Source organism: Notolepis coatsorum (genome assembly GCF_963971535.1).
Source record: "Notolepis coatsorum genome assembly, chromosome: 3".
NCBI classification, from domain to species: domain Eukaryota; kingdom Metazoa; phylum Chordata; class Actinopteri; order Aulopiformes; family Paralepididae; genus Notolepis; species Notolepis coatsorum.
The window spans coordinates 194823867-194850893 of NC_140167.1; the positions used below are offsets into that span (position 1 = coordinate 194823867).

At 43.9% G+C, this 27027-nt stretch overlaps 2 protein-coding genes across 3 annotated transcripts in view; one reads left to right on the forward strand and one right to left on the reverse strand.

The window, feature by feature from the left end:
- Nucleotides 1–4533: 4533 nt before the first annotated feature.
- On the forward strand, nucleotides 4534–10938 carry LOC311224845 (heat shock 70 kDa protein-like). 2 transcript variants are annotated; one of them, XM_084309976.1, is made up of 2 exons: nucleotides 4534–4644; nucleotides 8873–10938. In XM_084309976.1, exon 2 carries the CDS (start codon nucleotides 8895–8897, stop codon nucleotides 10821–10823), a length of 1929 nt encoding a protein of 642 aa, XP_084166102.1. In that variant the 5' UTR covers nucleotides 4534–4644; nucleotides 8873–8894; the 3' UTR covers nucleotides 10824–10938. The 2 variants fall into 2 exon arrangements, with proteins under 2 accessions (XP_084166102.1, XP_084166103.1); XM_084309977.1 differs by having other exon boundaries at nucleotides 4609–4648.
- A 7985-nt stretch (nucleotides 10939–18923) lies between these two features.
- atp11a (ATPase phospholipid transporting 11A) overlaps nucleotides 18924–27027 on the reverse strand; it is a gene marked incomplete at its 5' end in the record, with an annotated part of 128968 nt that continues 120864 nt past the window's right edge. Inside the window, 6 exons of the mRNA XM_084311493.1 lie at nucleotides 18924–18970; nucleotides 19877–19979; nucleotides 20680–20845; nucleotides 22950–23053; nucleotides 23329–23394; nucleotides 25768–25903. Coding sequence (XP_084167619.1) covers nucleotides 19902–19979; nucleotides 20680–20845; nucleotides 22950–23053; nucleotides 23329–23394; nucleotides 25768–25903 — 550 coding nt within the window. The 3' untranslated portion in view covers nucleotides 18924–18970; nucleotides 19877–19901. The remainder of the gene's footprint in view (nucleotides 18971–19876; nucleotides 19980–20679; nucleotides 20846–22949; nucleotides 23054–23328; nucleotides 23395–25767; nucleotides 25904–27027) is intronic.

The following is a 27027-nucleotide window of genomic DNA, read 5'->3' on the forward strand; positions in this document are numbered from 1 at the left end:
AAATAAATACGCCCTTGCTTTGGCTAACTCTGAACAACTCTCTCTGTGCCGTTGCGTTTGAGGTCGGTTACAAACCCTAACAGATGCAGACCAGAGAAAGACTTTCGCCTTGGGGGGGGGGGGGGCGAGTAGGAGGGGTGGGTGGGTGGCGGACACTGTACAACTGTACAAGCAAAACTGTACATTGGAATATTGACACAGGAGCAGAGTATAAACAACAGTACAGGACTGAGAAACAGTACTGTACTATTGTTTATACTCTACTCCTGTGTTGTAACCCAACCCCCTCCAATGTACAGTAAATGACCAAGTATGGTTGTCAATATTCCAATGTACAGTTTTGCTTGTACAGTTGTACAGTGTCCCCCACCCACCCACCCCTCCTACCCGACCCCCCCCCCAACCACCTCCAATGTACAGCCCCCCCCCCCCCCCCCCCACCTACCCAACCTCCTCCAATGTACAGTTTCTACGTCAAATGTATATACTCTCTTTTCTGGACTCTTTTTGTATTGATTGATTGATTGAAAAGTTTATTAACAGATTGCAGAATGGGTACAGTACAGTACAGCTCAATACATACAATTGTTAAGGGGATGCAGACCAGAGAAAGACTTTCGTCTTGTTTACATCAGGGTCCCCCATTTTCAATTCATCATAACATATATGACATACATGACATACAGATAGAGAGTACTGCTACATCTATACATTTATGACATATCAGATTTGCAAATACAGTACTGTTTGTGATACAAAAGTGTCCAGAAAAGGAGTGTATATACATTTGGCGTAGAAACTGTACATTGGAGGAGGTTGGATGGGTGGGGTGGGGTTGGGTGGGTTGGGTGAGGGCTGTACATTGGAGGTGGGGGGGGGGGGGGGGGTTTGGGTAGGGGACACACACACATTTTACACTGTACATTGGAATACTGACAAAGCCTTACTTGGTCATTTACTGTACAACTAGGTTAGGACATTTGTAGGGGCCAGTTTCGAATTGCAGTCTCACGTAGGTGTTTTTTGAGAGTGTTTTTGAAAGTGGGTAGTGATTCACATTCCTTTACAGCTTTAGGTAGGGCGTTCCACATTGATGTGGCATAATTGCGAAACGTGTTTAGTCCCTTGTTTGAGCCAAATCTGGGTTTTACATGTGGAGCTCCCTCTGGTGTTGTGATCGTGGTATTCACTGACCTTTGGGAAGTATTTTGACATGTACATGGGTACCTTGGTCGCGTAGTGTATTTTGTAGACCAGGCCCATTGCAAGTTGCTGTACTCTGTCGTCTACTCTAAGCCATCCTAGGTTGTCAAAGTGGGCAGGGGTGAGGTGGGTTCTAGGAGTCAGGTCAAGTAGTAGTCTGACTAGCTTGTTTTGAGATGTTTGTAATTTGTTTTTTAGTGCCTTTGAGGTGCTTTGGTACCATGAGGTGCAAGCATAGTCGTAGTACCCTTGAATGAGTGCTCCTGCTAGAGTCTTCAGGGTATTCTTGTTTACCAGAGAGGAGATCCGGTACAAGAATCGCGTTCGTTGGTTGACTTTTTTTATTACATTGGATGCCATTTTGTCACAGGAAAGATTAGCCTCTAGGATGGAACCCAGGTAGGTAATTTCATCTTTCCTTGTGATAATATTATCACCCACTGTAACCGAGAAGCCGTCGGTCTTGCTGAGTTTGTTATTTGAACCGAAGAGATCACAAACAATCACAAACAATACTGTATTTGCAAATCTGGTATGTCATAAATGTATAGATGTAGCAGTACTGTCTATCTGTATGTCGTGTATGTCATATGTTATGATGAATTGAAAATGGGGGACCCTGATGTAAACAAGACAAAAGTCTTTCTCTGGTCTGCATCCCCTTAACAATTGTGTGTATTGAGCTGTACTGTACTGTACCCATTCTGCAATCTGTTAATAAAATGTTCAATCAAGAATGGAGTGATTGACAGTGTCAAAGGCCTTTTGTAGGTCCAGCATGATCTGTTAATACAATTTTCAATCAATCAATCAATCAATCAATCAATCAATCAATCAAGACCCTCGTCGCGGGCACTGCATTCCGTTCTCAGAATGGATTTGACTCGAGAGAGATCATCAGCAGGCTATATATGATATTCAGACTCTAGATCTATTTGCAGAGCCAGATGAGATGAGGCAACCTGTGCGATTGGCTCTTGACAACTAATTTTGCACATACTGTATAGGCTACAGACAGTATGTGTGTATGCGCGCACTGCGGGATGTGGCCAGAAGCGCGCAACTAGCCAACTACTATTATTACTACTATATTAATACAGTTTGATCCATCGCAAAGCTCTCCAGCTCTTGAATACGGCCAGGGGATCCGCTCTATACAATATATTCTATTTTTACTTCTCCACTGTACTATAATTATGTGACCTGTACCTCTATGTCTTCTACTACCTGTACCTCCCCTCGCCCCGGCCCTCCCCATGCTGCTGAATTTATATTATTTTATGAATACAACGTTTAACGTTCGCTAACGTAGAGAAACGTCAGACGTAATTCGAGATACGTCAGACGTACTTCGAGATACTTCCGTACTTTCCGCCAATCATCGCATTGCCCTGTCACAGGAGTAATAATCCTGTGTCAGGGCGGAAGTTCCAATCTGGACCGAGGCTCCGAGTCTGCAGCTGGACCCTATTGGAGTGGCTAGCTCTGCGGCTCTGCAGCTGCATACTATTCAGTGTTGCAGTGCTGGTATAACTCGGTATAACGGCGTTATACCTCGCTCACTGAGGCTGAAGTATGCGCAATCGCGCACGGAAATGTTCCCGCGTGTACGCGCAGTCACGCACACAAAAATCCGCTGTTCCCATTCGTTGTAACTAAGTACCGGCTCGGCGCGGCCACCGTTTTTACATACCAAAAGCACAGGTAGAGTAGGCTGACCAAACGTCCTCTTTTGCCCGGACATGTCCTCTTTTCACGCCCTGTCCGGGGCGTCCGGGGGGGGGTTTATTAATTCATCGAAATGTCCGGGGTTTCACTGTTTTTCAGTTTCAGTTTCAGTTTCACGGCCCTTTGCGAGCATCTGAAGGCTCGGGGCTGCATTTTTCGCCGAACATATAAATTACCGAATAAAGCGCTATTCGTTGCCGTTCAAATGCCATCTGGATCGCCAAAATCCGTGCCTCGGTTCTCGAGTTACATGCCGATATGTCAGGCATGCGACTTTTTACATGGCATTATCCAACCGGACTCCCGGAGAAGCATGCAGCTGCAGAGCCGCAGAGCCAGCGGCGCTCTCTGGGCCGCGCGCTGACGGCCGCGCTGTGAGGCAATAGTATCCAGCTGCAGGACGAGAGCACCAATACTCTCAGGACCGCAACACTTTAAGGACCCACACTAGGACCCTTGCTTCCATTGGCTGATTTGGGTCACATGACCGTCCCACCCAATGGCTGAATTGGAGTATTGCACTGCAGGATTGATTGATTGATTGATTGATTGATTGATTGATTGATTGATTGATTGATTGATTGATTGAAAACTTTATTAACAGATTGCAGAATGGGTACAGTACAGCTAAATACATACAATTGTTAAGGGGATGCAGACCAGAGAAAGACTTTCGTCTTGTTTACATCAGGGTCCCCCATTTTCAATTCATCATAACATATATGACATACATATAATATAATGCAGGACCTGTTGCAGAGGTCTTTATTCGGCATGCAACGACACTCAATGTTTTAGTGGTACACACAGCGGTTAGTTTTTTTTTTTTTTTTTTAGCACACACACCGGAACACACACGCATGCATTGTCTCTTTAGAATCGCCGATGCGATTCGTCTCTGCGATTAACCCATCCCGTCGTCCTTCCCCCCCAAGGGCAGCCGGGAGCAGACAGGCGTCAACGTGAGCCGCGCCAGGGGACCAATCCAAGTGCTTCTGTCCGTCTTCGTCAAGGACGCCACAGCGTTAGCGATCTGTTGTTGTGCATGTTTTTCCATTGGGTTTATCTTATCGGGGGGGAAACCCTTGCGAGCACGGGGAGAACATGCAAACTCCACACAGAAAGGCCTGGGAGATACCCCACCTGAGTACCTGGCATCATGGAAACCTGGTCCCCAAGCGGGAATCGAACCCTGGACCTTCTTGCTGTGAGGCGACAGTGTTAACCACTACACCACCGTGCCGCCCACATGACATACAGATAGACAGTACTGCTACATCTATACATTTATGACATATACCAGATTTGCAAATACAGTACTGTTTGTGATACAAAAGTTTCATACGCTGCTACCTTTTTCAGCTTCTCTATTTCAAGGCAAAAAAAAAAAAAAAAAAAAAAATCTGTGCCAAAAAAAACTGCGCATGCGCGCGCGCGCACGCGCGTGGAGCGTTTGACCTACTGTCAATTTGCGACTGCACCACTGATACTATTGGAATGTTCTATGTCTACGTGGCGTGGGTTTACACGTCAACACGTCGGAAATGACGCAGGCCACTGTGATTGGATAGTGTCGTGCGCGAACATTCGAGAAATAACCAGAAACCACAAGGTTATATATAAGAGCCGGCTCCCGGAAATTCCAGCCTTCACACGCACTGAGAAGAGCAGAGCTAAAACGACGGTTCTTCTCCCTTTTACCTTCCTACTACAGTAAGTAAGCTACCCGGTCTTTACTATGAATAATTGTATCTGGAATTGCAGTAGTTTGCTCCTGTTGATTTTGTCTGTATCCTCTAACTAGAACCGAACCTAGTCGTGGATTAAGGACAAAATCGAATTGAATGAGTAGAGAAAGACAATGCAAATTGCGACTATTTCATGTCCTTTGTCTACCTAGTTCGTTACTTTTGGAGAGAAAAAAAACATTGGATGACTTGTGGCGTAGTTACATTATTACAAATGTAGTATGTATTCTTGACAAACGCAGTTCATTATTACGTCATTTTGTTCGTCATTACGATGTAGAGCTGTAGTCACGGGGGTCGCGCATGGCAACGTGCTGACATCTTTGACCGCTGTATAGACTCGTGATTTTTTATCGTAGCCGCAGTTTGCGGAGACGCTCTCTGATTGGCCACTGACGTTTCTGGTCGTGTGACATGTGCGGCCAATCGTGTGACGCCTGTTTCTTTCACCGCTTTCGAAGTTGGTTAAGGTTAGAGTTTGTCTTAGAGCAGGGCGATGGAACACCAGCCCTGATTTCAAACTCTAACCTTAACCAACTTCGAAAGAGTCGCCTAAGCTTAACCAGTGATAAACTAGGCATTAGGTAGTTTGCATGCTGTTCGAGGCGGAAATGGGCAAAGACACAGGCGTCACGCGATTGGGCGCACATGTCACATGACCAGGAACGTCAGTGGCCAATCAGAGAGCGTCTCCGCAAACTGCGGCTACGGAAAAAAATTACGCTGTATAGACCACTGCACTTCCAAGCATTACATTGAAATTGGAGAGGAGATAGCGGGGGAGCATATGAATGAATGTGGATGAGAGCCTTTATGTAAGTGGTTGCAGCTACGGCTGTGGGGGTGCTAGAGACATGATCGAATAGACTTTTATGCGCCTGAATCTCCTGAACACGGCGCAACCCATTCCTAATCGATCAGAACTAAATCGGCCGAGATCAAGTCTCTTTTCCAGCACCTACTCCCCATACACATGCGCAGATTGTCAACGGAGTCTGGAGGACGCAAGATGACGCACGAATGAATGTGGGCTGTTCCATCAGAGGGGGAGCTTCGGTGGTAGTGTGAGTGGCTACAGACCACTGCACTTAAATATAAACATTAGTCTACCTGGAGACTCAATCAGGTAATTGTAGATGTCGCCATAACAAGACGCGGCCTTTTAGTGGGATAATTTTTGTATTATCCTGTTCGGCTGAACACAGTAGTGTTATTCACAGTCAAAGATTAAATTTGGTTCATTACAATTTACTCAAGCCTAGTAACAGACACAGTATTTCTATCACTGGGAATACATCCCCTGAGATCCATAGATGTCCCTAGAATCAGATACCAAGAACATGCAAATGGACCATATAAAAAAAAGTTTGTAAATGTGTATTCTACGTTCTTATGGAATGAATGAGATAAAAAAAAGAGATTCTTTTGTAATTAACTTTTAGTTAATTTTCATAACGTGATAATTTGCTGTGTAAATCAAATCTAATTTATTTGTAAGGCCCGACAACACACGTTAATGTCCCCATGGGCCGGACATGTCTTCTTTAAACAAGTCAAGAAGAAACATAACAATAAGTCAAGAACAAAACAATAGCACCATAAGGTCCAACAAATTTAAAATAAATGAATGAATGTGTAATTAACGCGATAAACTGACACCCCTAGTATATTTCTCTCCCACCCACCCACCCCCTCCTAATGTACAGTATCCTCCCCATCATATGTATATACTCTCTGTCAGGATCTATGGGTAACAGTACTGTATATCATATATGTCACAAATGTAACAGTACTATATACCTGGATGTCATGTATGCATGCATTAAAGCATTCCGTCTCCAGACGGATTTCCGTCAATTTGATTGGGGAGATCCGTCCATTTGATTCGCAGTCTGACGGAAGTATTTGCATGATTTTGTATATGCATACAGATTGAAACAAAATTGAGCCAATCAGAGGCGCCAAATATGGAAAAGGGCTTTTTTTCTTATCGCGCCAAGCAGTCATCATCACTCAGCGACTCGAGAGACAGGTCCCCTTTTTTGCAGCCTCACGCGTCAACTGCTTGTTTACCAACGTCACAGCCACCACGCTGCTTGCACTCGCTGCTATATACCGATTAGCTAACGTTAGCTTAATAGCGTCGGTTAAATGGAAGGAGTAAGCCGGCCACTAAAAAGAGAACCCACCGCGGGGTTCTCAGATGAAAATGATCAGCGGGACCACCTAACAAAAAGTTTCGAGAGGAGAGGACGTTTGAAGAGACTGGCTAGGCAGCGCTACTGGGGGCTGTAGTGGTGAGTTAACTTGTTCCGTGTGCCGCAACGATGTCAAAAAGAAAAACAGAAACAACACGTTTGTCATTGTCGTGTTACTTCACAGTACAATATGTGAGTCCCCTACTGTGGTTGTGAGTATACGTTTATTAGCTTAACTCCGTAGCAACATCACACAGGTGTATCTATAGACAGTCTCCTCCCCACTGTATATATTCTCTCCCCACCGTATGTATCTTTTTTCTACCACCACCACCCTAATGTACGGTCTCCTCCCCATCATATGCATATAATCTCTCTTAGGATCTATGGGTAACAGTACTGTATATTTCTCTCCCACCCACCCCCTCCTAATGTACAGTCTCCTCCCCATATGTATATAATCTCTGTTAGGATCTATGGGTAACAGTACTGTATATTTTCTCCCACCCATCCACCCCCTCCTAATGTACAGTCTCCTCCCCATATGTATATAAACTCTGTTAGGATCTATGGGTAACAGTACTGTATATTTTCTCCCACCCATCCACCCCCTCCTAATGTACAGTCTCCTCCCCATCATATGTATAATCTCTGTCAGGATCTATGGGTAACATTACTGTATATTTGCATATCGTATATGTCACAAATGTAACAGTACTATATACCTGTAGTATGTCCCTATGCCATAAATGTCATGATGTCAATGTCATGCATGTCATAAATGTCACTATGAATTGAAAATGGGGGACCCTGATGATGTAAACAAGACAAACGTCTTTCTCTGGTCTGCATCCCCTTAACAATTGTGTGTATTGAGCCATACTGTATTGTACCCATTCTGCAATCGGTTAAATATTGATTGATTGTTATAACAGATTGCAGAATGGGTACAATACAGTACAGCTCAATACACACAATTGTCAAGGGGTTGCAGACCAGAGAAAGACTTTCCTCTTTACATCAGGGTCCCCCATTTTCAATTCATCATAACATATATGACATACATGACATACAGATAGATAATACTGCTACATCTATACATTTATGACGTACCAGATTTACACAGTATTGTTTGTGATACAATAAGAGTCTAAAAAAGAGAGCATATACATTTGACGAAGAAACTGTACATTGGAGGAGGTTGGGTGGAGGGGGGGGGGGGACTGTACATTGGAGGTGGTTGGGGAGGGAAGGGTTGGGTAGGCGGGGTGGGGGGGTAACTGTACATTGGATTATCGACGAAACCGAAACAAGTAGGCTCCCTTAAAACGCCAACGCTATTAAAAAGAAATACAGTGGAGGTTAAAATAAGAATATGACTTGGCCTGAAAAAAAATTTCAGTCAGGAGATTTTTTTTTGCTTTAATCCCTGTGTATGTCCCTATGCCATAAATGTCACTAGGAATTGAAAATGGGCGACCCTGATGTAAACGAGACAAAGATCTTTCTCTGGTCTGCATCCCCTTAACAATTGTATGTATTGAGCCGTACTGTATTGTACCCATTCTGCAATGTGTTAAATAAAGTTTTCATTCATTCATTCATTGACCAATAGAAGGCTATTAGTTTGTTTCATTTACATTTAAAAACTTTATTATCCCTGAGGGGAAATGGCATTGAAAGTGCATGGGACATTTGAAAATATTGATGAGAACAACAAAGATAACTACTAAGATTACAAGACAACGAGAGAAAAAGACAATAGAATAAAATGTAATCGGAATACAAATGACTGGCGAGGGAAAAGCTACGTGTCCTAGCAGTTCAGTTCACATGACTAAATACATTATACAGATGTATTGTCTACAGACATCACCAGACAAAATGTAAGATAAAATATGTCCCTATTTCTATTCATCAAACATTTATGCTCTTAACAGGATTATGTAATGACCAACTGTGTATCAGGTTTTAATCCTCACCCTTTATTTCTAGGCACCAACTGTGAACAACCAAGATGTCTGCAGCTAAAGGTGTGGCTATTGGTATTGACCTGGGCACCACCTACTCCTGCGTGGGTGTTTTCCAGCATGGAAAAGTAGAAATAATTGCCAACGACCAGGGCAACAGGACGACCCCCAGCTATGTGGCCTTTACAGACACTGAGAGGCTCATTGGAGATGCAGCCAAAAACCAGGTGGCCATGAACCCCATCAACACTGTGTTTGATGCCAAGCGACTGATTGGTCGAAAGATTGACGACCCTGTGGTGCAGTCCGACATGAAGCATTGGCCCTTTAAGGTGGTGAGTGATGGAGGAAAGCCCAAAGTTGAGGTGGAATACAAGGGGGAGAACAAATCCTTCTACCCTGAGGAGATCTCTTCCATGGTCCTGGTAAAGATGAAAGAGATTGCGGAGGCCTACCTTGGGCAGAAGGTGTCCAAAGCGGTCGTCACGGTTCCAGCTTACTTCAACGACTCCCAGAGGCAGGCCACTAAGGACGCCGGTGTAATTGCAGGGCTGAATGTACTGAGAATAATCAATGAGCCAACAGCAGCTGCCATCGCTTATGGTATGGACAAAGGCAGTTCAGGAGAACGCAATGTCCTGATATTTGACCTGGGCGGGGGGACATTCGATGTGTCCATTCTGACGATTGAGGACGGTATCTTTGAGGTGAAGGCCACAGCTGGAGACACCCACCTGGGTGGAGAGGACTTTGACAACCGCATGGTCAACCACTTTGTGGAGGAGTTTAAGAGGAAAAACAAGAAGGACATCAGCCAAAACAAGAGAGCCTTGAGAAGGCTGCGCACAGCTTGTGAGAGGGCCAAGAGGACCTTGTCCTCCAGCACCCAGGCCAGCATTGAGATTGATTCTCTGTTTGAGGGAATGGACTTCTACACTTCCATCACTAGGGCTCGCTTTGAGGAGATGTGCTCGGACCTCTTCAGGGGAACATTAGAACCCGTGGAGAAATCTCTGAGGGATGCCAAGATGGACAAGGCACAGATCCATGACATTGTCCTGGTTGGAGGCTCAACTCGAATTCCCAAAGTCCAGAAACTCCTGCAGGATCTATTCCACAGCAGGGAGCTGAACAAGAGCATCAACCCAGATGAAGCGGTGGCCTATGGTGCTGCCGTCCAGGCTGCTATTCTCACCGGCGACACCTCTGCCAACGTCCAGGACCTGCTGCTGCTGGACGTGGCTCCTCTGTCCCTCGGTATTGAGACAGCTGGAGGAGTCATGACGGCCCTCATTAAGCGCAACACGACCATCCCCACTAAACAAACTCAGACCTTCACCACCTACTCTGACAACCAGCCCGGGGTTCTAATCCAGGTGTGCGAAGGGGAAAGAGCCATGACCAAGGACAACAATGTGCTGGGCAAGTTTGAGCTCTCAGGAATCCCACCCGCTCCGAGAGGTGTTCCTCAGATTGAGGTCACCTTTGACATCGACGCCAACGGCATTTTGAACGTGTCCGCGGCGGACAAGAGCACCGGCAAAGAAAACAAAATCACCATCACCAACGATAAGGGCAGGCTCAGCAAAGAAGAGATTGAGAGGATGGTGCAGGATGCAGACAAATACAAAGCAGAGGATGAGTCGCAGAGAGAGAAGATCGCCGGCAAGAACTCTGTGGAATCCTACGCCTTCAACATGAAGAGCAGCGTGGAGGATGAGAACATGAAGGGGAAAATCAGTGAGGAGGACCAGAAGACTGTTATTGACAAGTGTGATCAGGCCATAGCCTGGCTGGAGAGCAACCAGTTGGCTGAAAAAGAGGAGTACCAACATCAACTGAAAGAGCTGGAGAAAGTGTGCAACCCCATCATCACCAAGTTGTATCAGGGAGGAATGCCTGCAGGGGGTTTTGGAGATCAGGCACAAGCCAGCTCAGCCAACACCCAGGGACCAACCATTGAGGAGGTTGACTAAGTGTAAATGAACTCTTATGAAAACTTGCCTATGATCCATGTCATTTATATTATTGTACTTGTTTTAATACGTGCGTTGCTGGACATTTGCAATAAAATCATTCACATTCCTGACATTTTAATTTCCGTGTTTTTATGTTCAAAACTTATAGCCCTCCTGTCATTGTAAGTGAAAGTACAGATGGGTGCAAATTCAGTGTCTTTTTCATGTCCCAATTTCCCTATTGACATCCATTAAGAACACATTTGTGCCCAAAGGATGTCACTCTCAATAAAGAAAGCTGAAACCTGTGCCCATTTTCAAAAAGAGTTAAAAAATATATATATTGTTTTGGAACTACAAACCATAATGACCAAAAGTCACTGAAATTGCATCTATCTGGTGATTTGGATCCTTAGGTACTGGACAAAATAGTCGGCTGTGTTTGAGTATGCTGATGGAGTCCACTTTACACTTTTCAAATATACTAAAGATCATGTACATTTTTTTGTACAATTACTTTTGGTCTCCTAAAGTGGAACCATATATAAAAATACAATTCCTACACAGTTCACTTGATAAGGATGTAAATATTGTCAGAATAAATGTTAAAGTCGCCACTTGAGCCTCAGTCTTTGTTTCATTTCAAATCAAATGCATAGACAGAAATACAACATGTTTCACTGATATTAAAGAAACACTGCAACATTATGGGAAATCCAGAATCTGACTAGACTAGAATATGGATACCAATTTCCCCTCTGCATTCAGTAGAAGGCTATCCAGCTGCAAGTTAGCCTAGTTTAGCACAAATTAATGGGAGTTGATATATGGATATTATAAGCTTGCAGTCGGGATATCTTTCTACTGAACACACACAGAATATTGGTATCTATTTTCTATATTACATTCAAATGTATTGTCATTATACAGCACAAGTACAGTACAATGAAAATAAGTTTGGCATCCAACCAATGTGCAAATGTAACGGTAAAGTGCAATAGTAATACAGAATGTGCAGGTGATTAAACTTGGTATAAAATATATAAATTAGTATGCTAATCAGATGTGTGTATAATATACATATACAACCAATATGTAGAGTGATACAGGCATAAAGACTGGTCGAAATACTGGCCAGCAGTGTAACTAGTAAAGAGTATAAGGGATATGTAGATATAGTATCTACAGATATGCAAAAGTATTATGTACAGACAGGTCGATAGATATATATATACAGTAAGAATAAATATGTATATACTGTGCAGCATTATTACATGCTTTTATACAGTTATATGCCGGTGTATAAATAGGTATATAGGAGGATTATATGCAGGTATATTCAGACGGATATGGATATGTATATATATATGTGGTAAATATAATGTATATATAGCACTGTTGTGCATGCTATCATACAGAGTATGGGTAGAGTGTGGTGGGTAGTTAAGATTATTATGATGTAGGGCAGTTGTAGACCGTGAAAGCACTAGGTAGGTATAAATTGAGTAGGCAACAGAGTTCAGAGTCATACAGTATGGGTAACAATAGGCAATGGAGTCAGAGTTCAGAGTTGTCTGACCCTGGAGAAGACGGTAAGTGCATTCGCCATAATTGTGCCAGGTCCCTGGCTTCAGGCAAGCCTACTTTGGTCAATTAACTTCAGGCAAGGCTACTCTGATCATTTGACCCCACCCTGTGGAGAAACCGGTGTAGTTCATGACACCGCTGACTGTAATGCACTGTAATCTGAAGAGTAGGGTGTAACTGCAGGCTCGGAGCCAAAGCCCCTAGCGTGCCAAGCCTATAACGTGCCGGAAGCAGCCCCTGGCTGGCCATAAATGTGGTGCAAGAAAACAGCAATAAGCCCTTTTCACAGCGGCCATTTTGACATGTCATCACGGGGTAAAAAACACAGGTGTGTCACAGCCATTCCAGTGAGACAGCATGCACCATACAAGGGCCCTGGCACACCTAAATGGAACAGGACCATAATTAATTATTATTATTATTATTAATATATATTATATATATAAACACCTGTGTTTACCCTGCGGTGACATGTCAAAATGGCTGCTGTGAAAAGGGCCTATGCTTATCACCAATAGATGTCACACAAAAAAAAAAAACGAACAAGGATCTTACCCATTAGCCTATATACCAATTTAAAATACCTGCGCCTGTCAAAGACAAATTCAAAGGCAAAGGACAATCAAGCGATTTATTGTTTCTTTATTACAAGCAGAATGACAATACAGTGCTTTGCCTTCATTCGCTACAGATAGGCTGGCAAAAAGTCAACAGATGATTTTTTTTTCTTCATACAAAAAAAAACGTTCTTCAAAACCTGTTTAGTAATACAAACAGTGCTGTACTGAAGAATTATGGGATGCAGCTTAACCGCTGTTCACTGTCTTTTCGAGAGCACAGTAGTGGACCTTTTCTTTTTTAGACCTATGCCAAGCTAAGGGGTGACATGAGGAGCACCTGCTGTTGGTCTTAGAAAATCAGTTTGACATTCTTGATCAGCAGTAGAAGCTGGTGCGATTAGACCCACTGGAGACGGCGACTGACGCCTATAGAGACTATACGGTTCATTCCACGTCAAGGTATTTGGTCACACTTTAGTTTTTTTTGCCCACTACAATCTTAGAAAAGTAAGTGTGAGGAGGAGTGTATACTTATAAACCTCCGTAAATGAACAATATACCTTTGTTTGGGGGGTAAAATTAACGATCTGTTGTAGGACAAAGTGCAGTGATTATTGGTTATTCTTCTATGTATTCTCATATGTATTCTGTTCTCATTTTGGTTACAAACGTGAACACACATTCTAAATAAATAGAGTTAAAATAGAGTCTTCTCTTTTGTGATACAAAAGTAGCAAAAGAAAGATTCACAAAAAATCATAACCAATGGAAAACATGTAAAAAGACAACGAGAATGTGTGATAAAACGATGGTTTCCCCTTCAGCGGACAAAAGTATGTTTGATTAATGACAAAAAAATATATTCATATGCTCTGCAACGACGCTGAAGTGAGATCATTCCGTTATAATAAAATAGACCTTATATATGACATTTATAACAGCTCTGGACGACACTGTGAGGCAGAACACTGCTTAACCAGCACCAATGCCCTTCTCTTAAGCCTCTGAGGTCATAAGTTGTGCCCAAAAAAAAAAGTTAAAAAAAAACACAAATGCTTCAGGCCCGGAGGCTGTGAGTGGGAAAAAAAGAAAGAAATCCTGACCTCCCGACACGTTCCACTTTCAACTGAAAACAACGCATTTGTGCATCTGGTGAAAAACCGAACACAGGATATGAAATCTATATATACATGTTTGTTGCAGGCAATGTGTCTGCAGATATACTGTGTAAACATACAATGATGTTTCAGAATCTTGACATTCAGTACCTTTCACTCGCCAATGCAACGGATGGGCTTTGGACAAATACTATACAGGCTTCAAACGTTAGAAATGTAGAAAAGAGGTTTATCCATAATGAGCTACAATCTTTAGCGGGAGGCAGTCATGAACAATTCAGTCAAACAACATTCTGGAGATCTGATTGTGACACCGCTGATTCAAGTCTCCCCCTCCCCCCCCCCCCCCCCCCCCCCCCACTCCCACAATATATAATTACCTACCTCCAAAATTATAAATTACATCCATACACCACCAGAGACTGCCATCAATCATCTTAAAAGTCTAGAAAAACACTCATGGAGTAGCCAATGCATATAGGAAATAACCACACTGTGAGGACATGACAATAGCATTCTAAAGAGATCAGACTCAAACGTTTGCATAAAACAGAGCATGGCAGCGAGCATACAGTACAATCATCAATTAAACAATGTAAGCACAATGCAACAGTGACTAATAGCGAGTCATTTTGTAGAACAATCTATGAATAAATACCCTATCAGAGCTATTACCTTGAGTGTCTGACCCTGATTAAGACTGCGCCGTTTACCGCGTGCGGCCACACGGTGGCAGGAGCGGGTACGGTACCGCTTCATTGTTCAGGGATTCGGCTCATGATGAATGATGTCTGGGGGTTGTGAGGGAGACCGGGGAACAGCGAAGAGAATACAACAGCATGCGGCATAGAGATCCTAGCGTCTCCGCTGACTGATAAGGACGGGGGGGAAATAGATGGACACACAATGGAGGCGACGAGAGAAAGGAGGACAAGAGGGAAATGGACACGCTGCGACGAGCGCACACGCCCCTCCGCGGAGCAGCTCGCATGTCAAGAACACAATGCTTGAAAAACGTGTTTTAAACTGGTCCAGAAATCTAGGCCGGTGAAAATGAGTTTATGAATTTTAAGGCATGGTGGCTAGAATATACTGTACATCATCCCTCTTGGTTTTCAGCTCGTCCTCTTACAGTTCATCAGCTGGGCATCGCGTAAAAGGCTTATAATACGCCACTCGCTTCTCCTTTTCACCGCTCTCCTTTGGCTCCTAGCCTGCTGCTGCTGTGTGGTAACTGTAAGGCACGAACACACAGTATGAACACGCGCACACACACACACACACACATCACACCTATTGTACAGCAGAATTTTTCAAGTAATTTCACACAGAGAGAGAGAGAGAGGAAACAGGGACGAGACCGGGACTAAAGGGCCGAGCGTAACTGGAGAGAAGGAGAGGGAGAGACACCCGAGTGGCTCGGAGGTCGTGTGAGGATGAGAGACACGTCGGGTCAATGACATCTAAAGGGATGACCGATCAGGGGGGGGGGGGAGTGGCCCAGAAAACGCACACGGTGAACTCTGTGCGGAGGTTCCACGCGTTTGCTTTTCGTGTGTCGAGCGAGTTGGTGATTTAATACCGTGTCTTTTTATGAATCCTTGGAGATGCAGATCTTGGGTCACAGAGATCTCACAGGGTGCGGGGTCTCTCTATGCGATCTGACGATACAGTACACACACATCGTCCGCACGTCTGTGTCCGCGCGTCTCTGTCCGCGTGTCACACAGAGGTCTCTGGCCCCGGAGCGTAGTATGCGAACCCCGCCCCCGACAGACGCAGCATGTTGTAGGGGCTGAGGGCGCAGAAGTCCGTCCCTCCCCCTTCGGCGGCCCAGCGGGCCAGCAGCAGTTTCTGGGGAAGGGGGTCGGACCTGTGGAGCGAGAGGGTCTCCGGCAGGAGCCCGACATGGAGGTGGGAAGAGTCGGTGCTCCTGCGTTTGGGGGAGTGGCGAGGTGACAGCGGTGTCGACTCTGCCAAGCCACCCTGCGGCAGCTTTTCATAGTCCTACGGAGAGAGAGAGACAGAGAGAGACAGAGGAAGAGAGAGACGGTGAGAATCACAGGGATAGGTATGAGGGAAACCAGAGCGACAGGACAGCAGTGACAGGACGAAGAGACGCGGAGCCGACAACTGAGAACAGATGAGGTTGAAGGTTCATTACACACAAGGTTTGATCGAGTCCATTGCTCAGCAAGGGTATGTTCAGAGGGTGAAGTTGAGTAAATAATAGGACCTTTTCACAGACAAGGCATTAAGCTAAGTATCAGGCTAAAATATTTTTCAAGTACAGTTCCGAAAGATTATTTTAATCTAGCCCTTAAAGGTGCTGTAAGTGGTATTTGTTTGTTAAAATGCGTGTTAAATAGCTCTACATTCCAACAGCCATCACTGATATAGAGTGTTTGGTGAGTTACATGGGTTTCCCAGTCCCTCCGATCTGCAGTAAGCACAAAATAAATGTCCTGTTTACTGCAGAGCGGAGGGACTGAGAGACCCATGTTACTGACCAGACAATCTATATCAGTTTTAACACTTTGGTTGCCTTGGGTTAAATTAATGATATACCATAGATTGCCAGCGCTATTTGTCTATGGAGAAAGTCCCCTTCTTTGCAGGGCTATAACTTTTTAAATTCTATTGCTACATTGCCATTATTAGGGCCCATTCAAAGTCCTATATGTATTGTTCATTGTGTAGCAACGTTAAACTTTTTCATTCACATATTCATAGTAAAGTATGGTCTAATGTATAAGTATGTTTTCATCTCTTTCTGCAACTTTCTCCAGAACGTGATATATAGCCCCAAATGCATTATATTGATGATGAAATACAGTTTGATGGCAATCAGCGCGATATAAAAAATTCCAACTAGACGTACTTCTAGAAGTTACTACACGTCATCTGATGTTGACCGGATGGGCGAGGGGGCGTTTATAATTCCGTGGGCAGCGTTATACCAATCATCTAATGTGGGTCAAATGTTGATAAAAGCAGTTAGTATCGAAGATGGTAACGTTACACGCTGAAACTCACCCCAGTCTCCGCGCGCCGTTGGGCGATCATCGTCGAGTAGACATTTTATCATTATGGGATATATTATTACCCGGTCCATCTCCAGCTTGTATAATGGTATATACGTCCAAATCATGTTGTTTATCGAGTTATTGGCAATCGATCGCTATGTAGAGTGACGAGCTAGAGTGCCGGAACCTATCCCGAGTGGCCGGAAGCAATACGGACATCTAGCACAACCTCTACTGCGCTTCCTGTTAAGCGCTTGCGCCGATCGGCCACCAGATGGCGCTCCTGAACCGCCAGAGAGCTCAGTGGGTCCTGCTGGTGAATCTCAGGCCAGCGGAGGGGGAATATGAATCCGATTCCAGATTTTTGAAATATTGATATAAGGACGCTGTACAGCGTCCCCCGGCAACTTTAGCATGGCCAGCAATGACGCTGTAAAGCGTTTTTAGGCAGTCAAAGTGTTAACATGTAGACCACTTATTTTAACAAACAAAGATACCACTGTTAACATGTCTGTGAAACTGAATCAAAAAGACAACAATGTCCTGAGACAGTAGATACTGGTCCACGATGAAACCCTCTGAGAATGCCCTCTTGTGTTTGGCAGCCAAGTCCCATTTCAGACATGCACCACGAAAAGGAAAGAAATGAGATTGAGAAATGAGAAAGCCAAGCTGTTCCACCTTCCACCACCAGATGTCACCTGAGTGCCTCGTGCAAAACCACACAGGAGATCAGTTTGACGAGAGCTTAGGTTTTACATTGAGAGTCAAAAGCATACGGTGCACATCTTCAAATCAGAGTGTCATCTCGGTGTTTGCTGATCAATACGTATTATTACTTAAAAAAATTAAATCAGTTTGGTCTGTGACATCTGTGTTGTGGCGGGGAAAGTGTTGGGGAAACAACCGTACAGTGGGTCAGTGGAACGGAAGGAGAGCACATGCCCTGGTTACTGTATCGTGACTCAAACCGCCTTGGTTACTGTATCATGACTCAACCGCCATGCATAATGAGGAAACAAACCCCTATTGCAGAAGAACGATGGTGTAAAAAGACCACCCACAAGCACAGTCACCGAGCACTGCCGTCCAACTGGAAGTCGAGAGCCTCCCGCAACCGATTACACAGCTCATGTTGCAAGACCCCCGAAGCATAATGAACTAGAATGAACTGAACTCTTGACTAGTGTGAGAACCAGCGGGTGCCCTGTGTAACAGCCGTGCTCTTCATCCAGGGTGCAGCCAGAGCAGGAACAATGCAACGTCTCAAGATCAAGGTGATCCGGCGTGGTTCGCTCCTGTTCTATTCGCGACTATGAATGAAACTAGAGTATCCTTACTAGTATACCCTCTTACAGCTTCTCTGTGGTGTTATGGGGTCGAACTCGAAGGATCATCATCGTGTCATTTCTCATGACATCCCACATGCAGAGAGATGCACAGCATGCCCCCGAAAACCAGCGTTGTAATCAGAACCGGAATCCAGCAAAGAAACACGCTGGAGGACAGCGGCATCCAGGTGAAGCAAGCCCAAGCCTCCCCTCCCTCACCCAGATGTACCCAGACTCATAGCACACCAACATGCAGAGCAGCAGGCGCTAATCATGTCAGCAGCATTAATACCCATCCCCCCCTGCCCTGTTACCATGGTGACCCTAGCCCACCTAGGGGGGTGTGTTCTAGGGTTTGCTGAGCAGGGTGCCATGGCTGTGTGACATCATGGAGTCATAGGTTTTAGCAGCGTTTGCTCCACTCTCCCCCGCACAGGTCCTGGGTGGGTGGAGTGGGTCCCTCTCACTGCCTCCCCCTCCTCCAGCACCAGGGCCGGGGCCAGGGGCCACACCCCCCTCCAGAGACCCCGATGCCCTTTCCCACTGTGGATGATGTTAATGACGTCATCATGAAGCTTTGGTCAGGGTTAAAACAATGAGGTATTGGGTTTTTTCCCCAACTTCAAAATGTTACTGTTACTTATTTTCACCAAAAAATAAGGGCTCTCTCCCCAAACCATGTACCAGTGGTGCCCCGCCGATATGTAACGGGTACAGTCAGCCAAGCAACAACTGATAGCTTCAGTATTCTCATGTTAATCATTACCGGTAGCATCATCTTGTCACAAACATCCTGGGAAGAACTCTGAATAGCTCATCTTTTCACCGGCTTCCTCACTTTGTATTCATTTTATTTTGTACTAATGACTGGATTGATATGTCTGTAGCCGGTCTCTCTAGATCTCCATACTGGTAGTTTTCTGGAAACACGCGGCTGATTAAAAGTCTTAAGACGTGAAACCAGCCAAATCAAGGCAAGTTCTCATCCTATGAAACAAAACAACACAACAAAATAAATAAAACAACATTTTTCACAACAGGAATGAGATATTCATGATGACACGACATCAATACAGATACAGCACAGAACCGGTACATGCAGTCTCCACATTTGTACAACAACAACAACAACAACAACAACAACAAGATGATATGATATAATACAATACCCATAGGACATGACAGATGATAAGTAAAGGTTAAAGGTTAGAGGAGTAGGTTCTAGCCATGGGCATGCCGTGGTAACGGGTGGCTCACCAGCTCACCAACATGGCTGTCTACCATACCAGCCACACCAGCACCATCAGTAGTAGTAGTGTGTGTGTGTGTGTGTGTGTGTGTGTGTGTGTGTGTGTGTGTGTGTGTGTGTGCGTGTGAGACAGTGGTGAGTGGACTACATTAGGAACATGCCACCATGCATACGGAGACAAGTGCTTAAAAGGAAGTCACCTCCTCTCGCGTCTCTGCGGGCCAATCAGAAACTCATCCTGCTGGAGGACTGAGAAAGCATGAAGATGGTGGACGGCTCCACGGTAAGGCACGGGCGATTGGACTGCGGTCGCACACCCCCCGGGCCAACCGAGCGCAGGAGGAGGCGGTAGTTACAGGGCACACAGGGGGGAAGGAGGAGTGGAAGGGAGAAGAGCAGGGAGAGAGAGAGAGAGAGAGAGAGAGAGAGAGAGAGAGAGAGGGGGGGTACGAAGAGAGTAGTGAGGATAAGGATGAGATGAAAAAAGAAGATAGAATAGAAGGAAAGAGGGGAGTAAGGGAGGTGTAAATTTGGAATAAGGCGGTCCATCGAGATGCAAAACAGAGGGGAGAGAGAGAGAGAGAAGAGAAAAGGAGGAAAATCTGTCAGACTTGTAACCTCTCCACTCGTGTTACAGCTGGCTTCCCAGGAAGCAGGGCTAACACACGCCACACGGTACCGGTAACTATGTCGTCAAGCGACTAGAGGAAAGACGATGTACGTAACAGCAGGGTTTGGTTCAAATCCTATTTCAACATGGTCGTTTTCAGGTTATGAACTGAAATTCACCCCCAAACCACTGGAAACGTTATAGCTGAAGGCGGGAAAGCATCTTTTGTTTAGTAAAACACTCTGGTTAATGGCTAACAGCAAAGCATTTATTTAACAACACCCCCAGCGGTGGACACGAGTAAAGTAAAGCCCGACTCGGACGGCAAACAACATGAAAGAGATCCCTGGACCAAGCTAGGGTTTCAGCGTGGAGTTGGTTGGGAGGTCCTACCTGTGCCCGCTCGGTGGCGGAGGGACATGTGGCCCTGCAGAGCACCTTCTTGATGACGTCAGGCAGCAGGCTGATGGTGATGAGGAGCAGGATGCTGAGCCAGGCTGGACCGCTGGACAACATCTGCATGAACACGTAGTACATCCGCTGGTAGTTCAGGAAGGGCCTGGAGAGAAGCGTGTGACATAGGGGTTACCTCATTTAATATGATCTTATCTACTATGATCTCATTTTATATTACCTCGTTTACTATGATCTCATCTACTATGATCTCATTTTATATTACCTCGTTTACTATGATCTCATCTACTATTATCTCATTTTATATTATCTCTGTAGGAGCTATTTGATGGTTTTTGTGCTTAGTTTGTAGTTTGTTAAGTTCATCACTGGGTGGCAGCACGGAGCACTGGGTGGCAGCACGGAGCGTATATGTTTTGAATAAAGGCACAGGTGTAGGCTATGGTCAATCAAGGTATCTAGGTATGGGTGACGGAGAGATCTCACGGTTTTTACCGCATGAACACACGCACGTACCCTCGCTCGGTTTAAATATTAGTAACAGCATTATGAAGTAATTATTGTTTGACTCATCACTTGTATTATGCTAAATACTTGAATTAAATGGGAACTTCACCCAACGGCAGGTGACACAGACTCGACAATGTGTATTTTCTAAATTGCGCGTCAAAGACGAGGCATCACCGCACCCAACGGAGCGTCTACCAGGACATCAGGATAGTCGCTACAATCTCATTTACTATGATCTCATCTACTATGATCTCATTTTATATGACCTCATTTACTATTATCTCATCTACTATTATCTCATTTTATACTCATTTACTATGATCTCATCTACTATGATCTCATTTTATATGACCTCATTTACTATTATCTCATCTACTATTATCTCATTTTATACTCATTTACTATGATCTCATCTACTATGATCTCATTTTATATTGCCTCGTTTACTATGATCTCATCTACTATTATCTCATCTACTATTATCTCATTTTATATGACCTCATTTACTATTATCTCATCTACTATTATCTCATTTTATACTCATTTACTATTATCTCATCTACTATGATCTCATCTACTATTATCTCATTTTATATTACCTCATTTACTATGATCTCATTTACTATGATCTCATCTACTATTATCTCATTTACTATGATCTCATCTACTATTATCTCATCTACTATTATCTCATTTTATATTACCTCATTTACTATGATCTCATTTACTATGATCTCATCTACTATTATCTCATTTACTATGATCTCATCTACTATGATCTCATTTACTATTGTTACTCTTACTTATTGAAAGGCATGGGACCAGTGAAATATGGGAATTTTCTTTATATCTGATACTTTGCGGACCTTCTTCTCATTTTATAGTCTGATGAAATATTGATTTATAGTGCTTGGCAAATATGCAGTTTATTCTTCTAATATTCTTTTATTCAGATAAAATTGTATTGCCTATATTTATGTCTTTCTACTATTACTCTGCCCATACCTGTACCTCCCCTCCCTCCACCCCCTCCCCCATGCCGCTATGACACCCGAATTTCCCCAAGGGGATCAATAAAGGAATATCTTATGCTATATCTTGAGATCCTTTCGATAAAATGTGCCTGCTCATCGATTCTTTTGTCATCTCCCGACAAGAATTCCCGACAGAAATAAAAGTTGGATGTTTTCCTAAAGGAACAACTTGACACAGTGGATTGCAGCAGTGAAACAACAACGTCAGCAAACTGCCCAGTGTCCCATTTTACCCACACTATCATCCCGGATGAGTCCAGTGACGAGCAACATGAGTCGCGGAGGCGTACGCGCGTGTTATCGTTTACATTGAGACGGTCCATTGGAAAAGGTCTTAGAATATGCAATCGATCGCATCAATAATACTCATTAGTTAGTTTCACGTGAATGCCGGCAGTCAGTCTGTAGTGTAGATTTGTAGGTGTGGGTATCTCGTTTGAAAACAGAAGGCAAGGCATTCATCTATTCATATGAGAGTGAGTGAGTGAGTGAGTGAGTGAGTGAGTGAGTGAGTGAGTGAGTGAGTGAGTGAGTGAGTGAGTGAGTGAGTGAGTGAGTGAGTGAGTGAGTGAGAGAGAGAGAGAGAGAGAGAGAGAGAGAGAGAGAGAGAGAGCGCCTACTGAATTATTGGAGATAGACTCATTTGAAAATGTAAAGTTTGGCCCGATGATGGCATTAGAGGAAAGGTCATTCTGGGCACCATACCAAATAATGCCTCCCCACAGCAGTGAGAAGATGATGTAGAAGAGCAGGGACCCCCAGATGACGAAGTGATTGATCCAGGTCCAGTGGTGCGTGTCCAAGGCAAGCTGTAACACACACACAAACACATCGTAAACACACACACGAGTCAATCAAGTCAATGGCTCCGCCTGGAGGCTTTCCTGTTATGCTAACCAAGCTGCTACTACTAGTGCAGTCGGTCCTTTATGCCACACACGGAGCACGGGTTATCACGTGCAGGCGGGCTCGTGCGCACATATGCACAGCCGGCAATCTCGCTCACAATAACACGAGGGAGGATTATGTAATGGTGTAATCATGAGATTTTTCTCTTCAGGGCACTGACATACACTCTACATACCTTGAGTGTGACGGTGAACACCAATACAGTGAAGACCAGCGTCCCAAAGGTCCAGTTCCCAAACATCTGTGAGGAAGACATGGAGGAAGAGGTCGGTATTCATTATGGGCAACGTTTCATCCTGCATCTATGGATAGTGTCCGCCTGAATGTTGTGATGAATGTGGGGAAAAGGGCGCTTTTTCACATTTCCTGGGAGGTGTGCACAGTCAGGTCAGGAAATGTGAGACTCTAATAAGGCTCTAATACAGTGAACAGTTGATGGTTTATGTCCTAAATCTGATTCAATTCTCCATATCTTTTTAACCCTTATCTTAACCATAACTCTCACTGCAGATGTCATTCGTAACTTGTTGGGGAATCTATATCCCTGGAAATGTGCAAAATCACAGTTTTCCCCACATTTAACGTAACACTAACGTGCACCTCTATGATCACAAACACACATATCTACTGTGTAGAGGTAATATCACTGGAGCCTACACTGTAAGAAAAAAAGCTGCAAGAAAACGGTAAATGTCTGGCATCAATGGTTTCCAAATACTTACTGTCAAATTACAGTAAAATCAAATACATTTACAGATTACAACCTTTATTTAATGGTTAATATTTTGATAAAAGGTAATTTACTGTATTTTTATGGTATTTACACTTAATGTAGAAAAACAAAGGTAATCTGTAAAACAATACAGTGAATTTCCTGCGATTTTTTTTTTACAGTTATCTCATTTACTATTATACTATTACCCTCATTTACTATTATCTAATTTACTATTATCTCATTCACTATTATCTAATTTACTATTATCTCATGTACTACTATCTAATTTACTATTACCTAATTTACTATTATCTCTTTTTCTATTTCCTCATTTACTATGATCTCATCTACTATGATCTCATTTACTATTATCTCATTTACTATGATCTCATTTACTATGATCTCATCTACTATGATCTCATTTACTATTATCTCATTTACTATGATCTCATTTACTATGATCTCATCTACGATTATCTAATTTACTATGATCTCATCTACTATTATTAGATGGTTATTATTAGATACAGTTCCTGCTTAGGTATGGACTGGCCGGACTGGCCAGTATCAACATTTTTCATTCGACGTCCTCAAATTATTTAGTGAGAATAAAACAGCTCAACTAACCGTTTATGAGTCAGTTGGAATGAAAAAGACTCATTATAAATGATCATACTTGCATTATAAATACTGTAGTAGTACAATTGAAATCAACTAAAACAAACAGTTACACATTTTTAGTGCCACACAGGCACGCACGCACGCACAGACACACACACACACACACACACACACACACACACACACACACACACACACACACACACACACACACACACACACACACACACACACACACACACACACACACACACACACACTCATAAAACAGTACACTCATATACAGTACACTTATATAAACAAACACATGTTGAATCTTTAGTCTACATGTTACATTCTACATACTACCACAACGAAACACAAGGATAATATGTGGGAGAGGGGGGGGGGGGGGGTTGGGGGTGGGGGGGGGCATCTAATTTGTCTACTATGTTAGTGGATTTGAGATCAGGTACTATGTAGGGTTCAGGGCATTGCAGAGGCTGGGGGGGAATAATGCAATACTGAAAAAGAGAGTGGACAGACAGCTTGAAGTGAGAATGGATGAAATTGGATGGAGACGGTCAAACGTGAAAATAAATAAATAATTAAATAAAAAGGTTAATAAAATGGTACGACAGGAACAAAAAGAAGAGGCGTGAGAGACAGAAAGAGAGCTGGGGGGAGGGAGGGGGAGAGAGAGAGACAGGCTTACCATCTGTGTGTTGGTGGTCATAAGCTGAGGAGGAAGAAGAAGAAGCAAAACAAAGAAAGAGGAAGCGTAGAAAAGGAGCAGAAGAAGAAAAAAAGGGAGAAGGAGAAGAAGAGAAAAAAAGAATCAGGACAAATAAATGAATTCCAGGATGTTTTAACTTAAAAAAAACAAGACCAAAGGCATTCGAAAAACAGTTGATATGATAACAACTCAACGGTACAGAGAAAGATGCTATTGCGTTGTTGTCGGTATGAATGGGGGAGGTCCGATGTTGGCCGGCCTGAGCGAGGGCCTCTGGGGACTGAAACCTCGACCGCCACGGAGCCGTAATTAACAGGACTTAAGAGCCGCAGAGTGGTATCACTGCACTACACTCTAACCTAATGAAGGGATCCAACGGGGGATGGGTGGGTGTTTCTTTAAAAGGACAGCACTTACAGTCTGTGTCCATTATCCTGCGATATCGCTCCTAAAGGAGACATCTAATACCCCCACAGGAGCCGAGCGGCAGGGGGCTACGCTCTATATCCACTGACATTGACGTCTCGCCTCGCTCGCCCCGCTGAGGAGACAAAGGGGCTCACCTGGCCGTTGCTGGTGAAGGTGGTGTTGTCGAACAGGAAGTAGGCACCGAAGAAGAACACGACAGCGTCGAACACGCCCAGGCACGTCCAGTACAGGAAGACGGGCCAGCGGAGGAGAGCGTTCTTGGCTATGTCCCTGTGTGTGTGAGAGAGAGAGAGAGATAGAGAGAGAGAGATATTTACAAGGTCCTAGGCGATCCCTTCCACAGTCAGCATCCTGAATGAGGCCACATGAACTGGGGTTAAAGGACCATACCAGTCTAAATGTAAGTTGTAGCCCATTTACTAGTTAGCACACATCTTTTACATGACCAAATTCAAAATGTTTAAATGTGAACATGTTATGGTGAGATAAAACATATAAACCTACCCACAAATGATTTCCTGGTTGTGAGGCAAAGACGTAGCTCCTTATAAAATGGGTAGCTCGAATCAAGCAATCTGATTGGTTCATAACCTTAGTATATCACACCATATACCACGGCTATGACATCTATTATATCAGGGCTGCCAACTTTTCAGAAAACCTTGGACATTTTTTAGGGCCCTGTTCGAGGTCGCCACCGCACGCTGAAGACATTTATTTTTATTAACTTTTGTACTTGAAGTAAAGACGTATTTATAGCCACCTTAAGCCATATAGTAATTTCCCCAGAGGACCATGCATTCTCTTTAGAGGACATCAAGTCACGAGTCCAAATCAAGTCTCAAGTCTCTTTTTGGAATAATACGTTTTTAATCCGCTCTGCATCAGGTTCTTGAAAATTAAACAAAATAAAATGTTTTATTTATTTAGGCTGTGTGCTATTCTCTTACATTGTTACGTTAGCATTAGCTAGCAAGTCTAATCAGTTGTTACGACCCTGGCTCAAGGGCACGCAACCTATGTGCAAACCAACACCAAAACCCCGTGCTCTAACTCAAAGTGCTACTATCTCAAGGAACTATTAATGTAAATGTAAACTAAAGTACTAATATAAACCCAACGGACAAGGACTGGAAGAACCTGACAGCTCTTTCTCTAAGCACAGACACTGCATGTGTGTTACTAGGTCTGCCTTTAAAGCTCCCAGCAGGTAACCAATCAGCACTAATTGGCTAATTGGCAGCCCTCACCTGCATGCCCGGTGACACAGGAGTGATCAGCTCCTGGTACATAACACCTCCCCCACCAAACTGGTTGCCCCAGAGGCAACCACCACACAACAACCCATAAACAAAAACAAAAAAAAAACACTGTGACCCATTAGTTGTCAGGGC

Coding starts and splice junctions, on each gene's coding strand:
- LOC311224845 (XM_084309976.1), top strand. CDS start 8,895: ATGTCTGCAGCTAAAGGTGTGGCTATTGGTATTGACCTGGGCACCACC.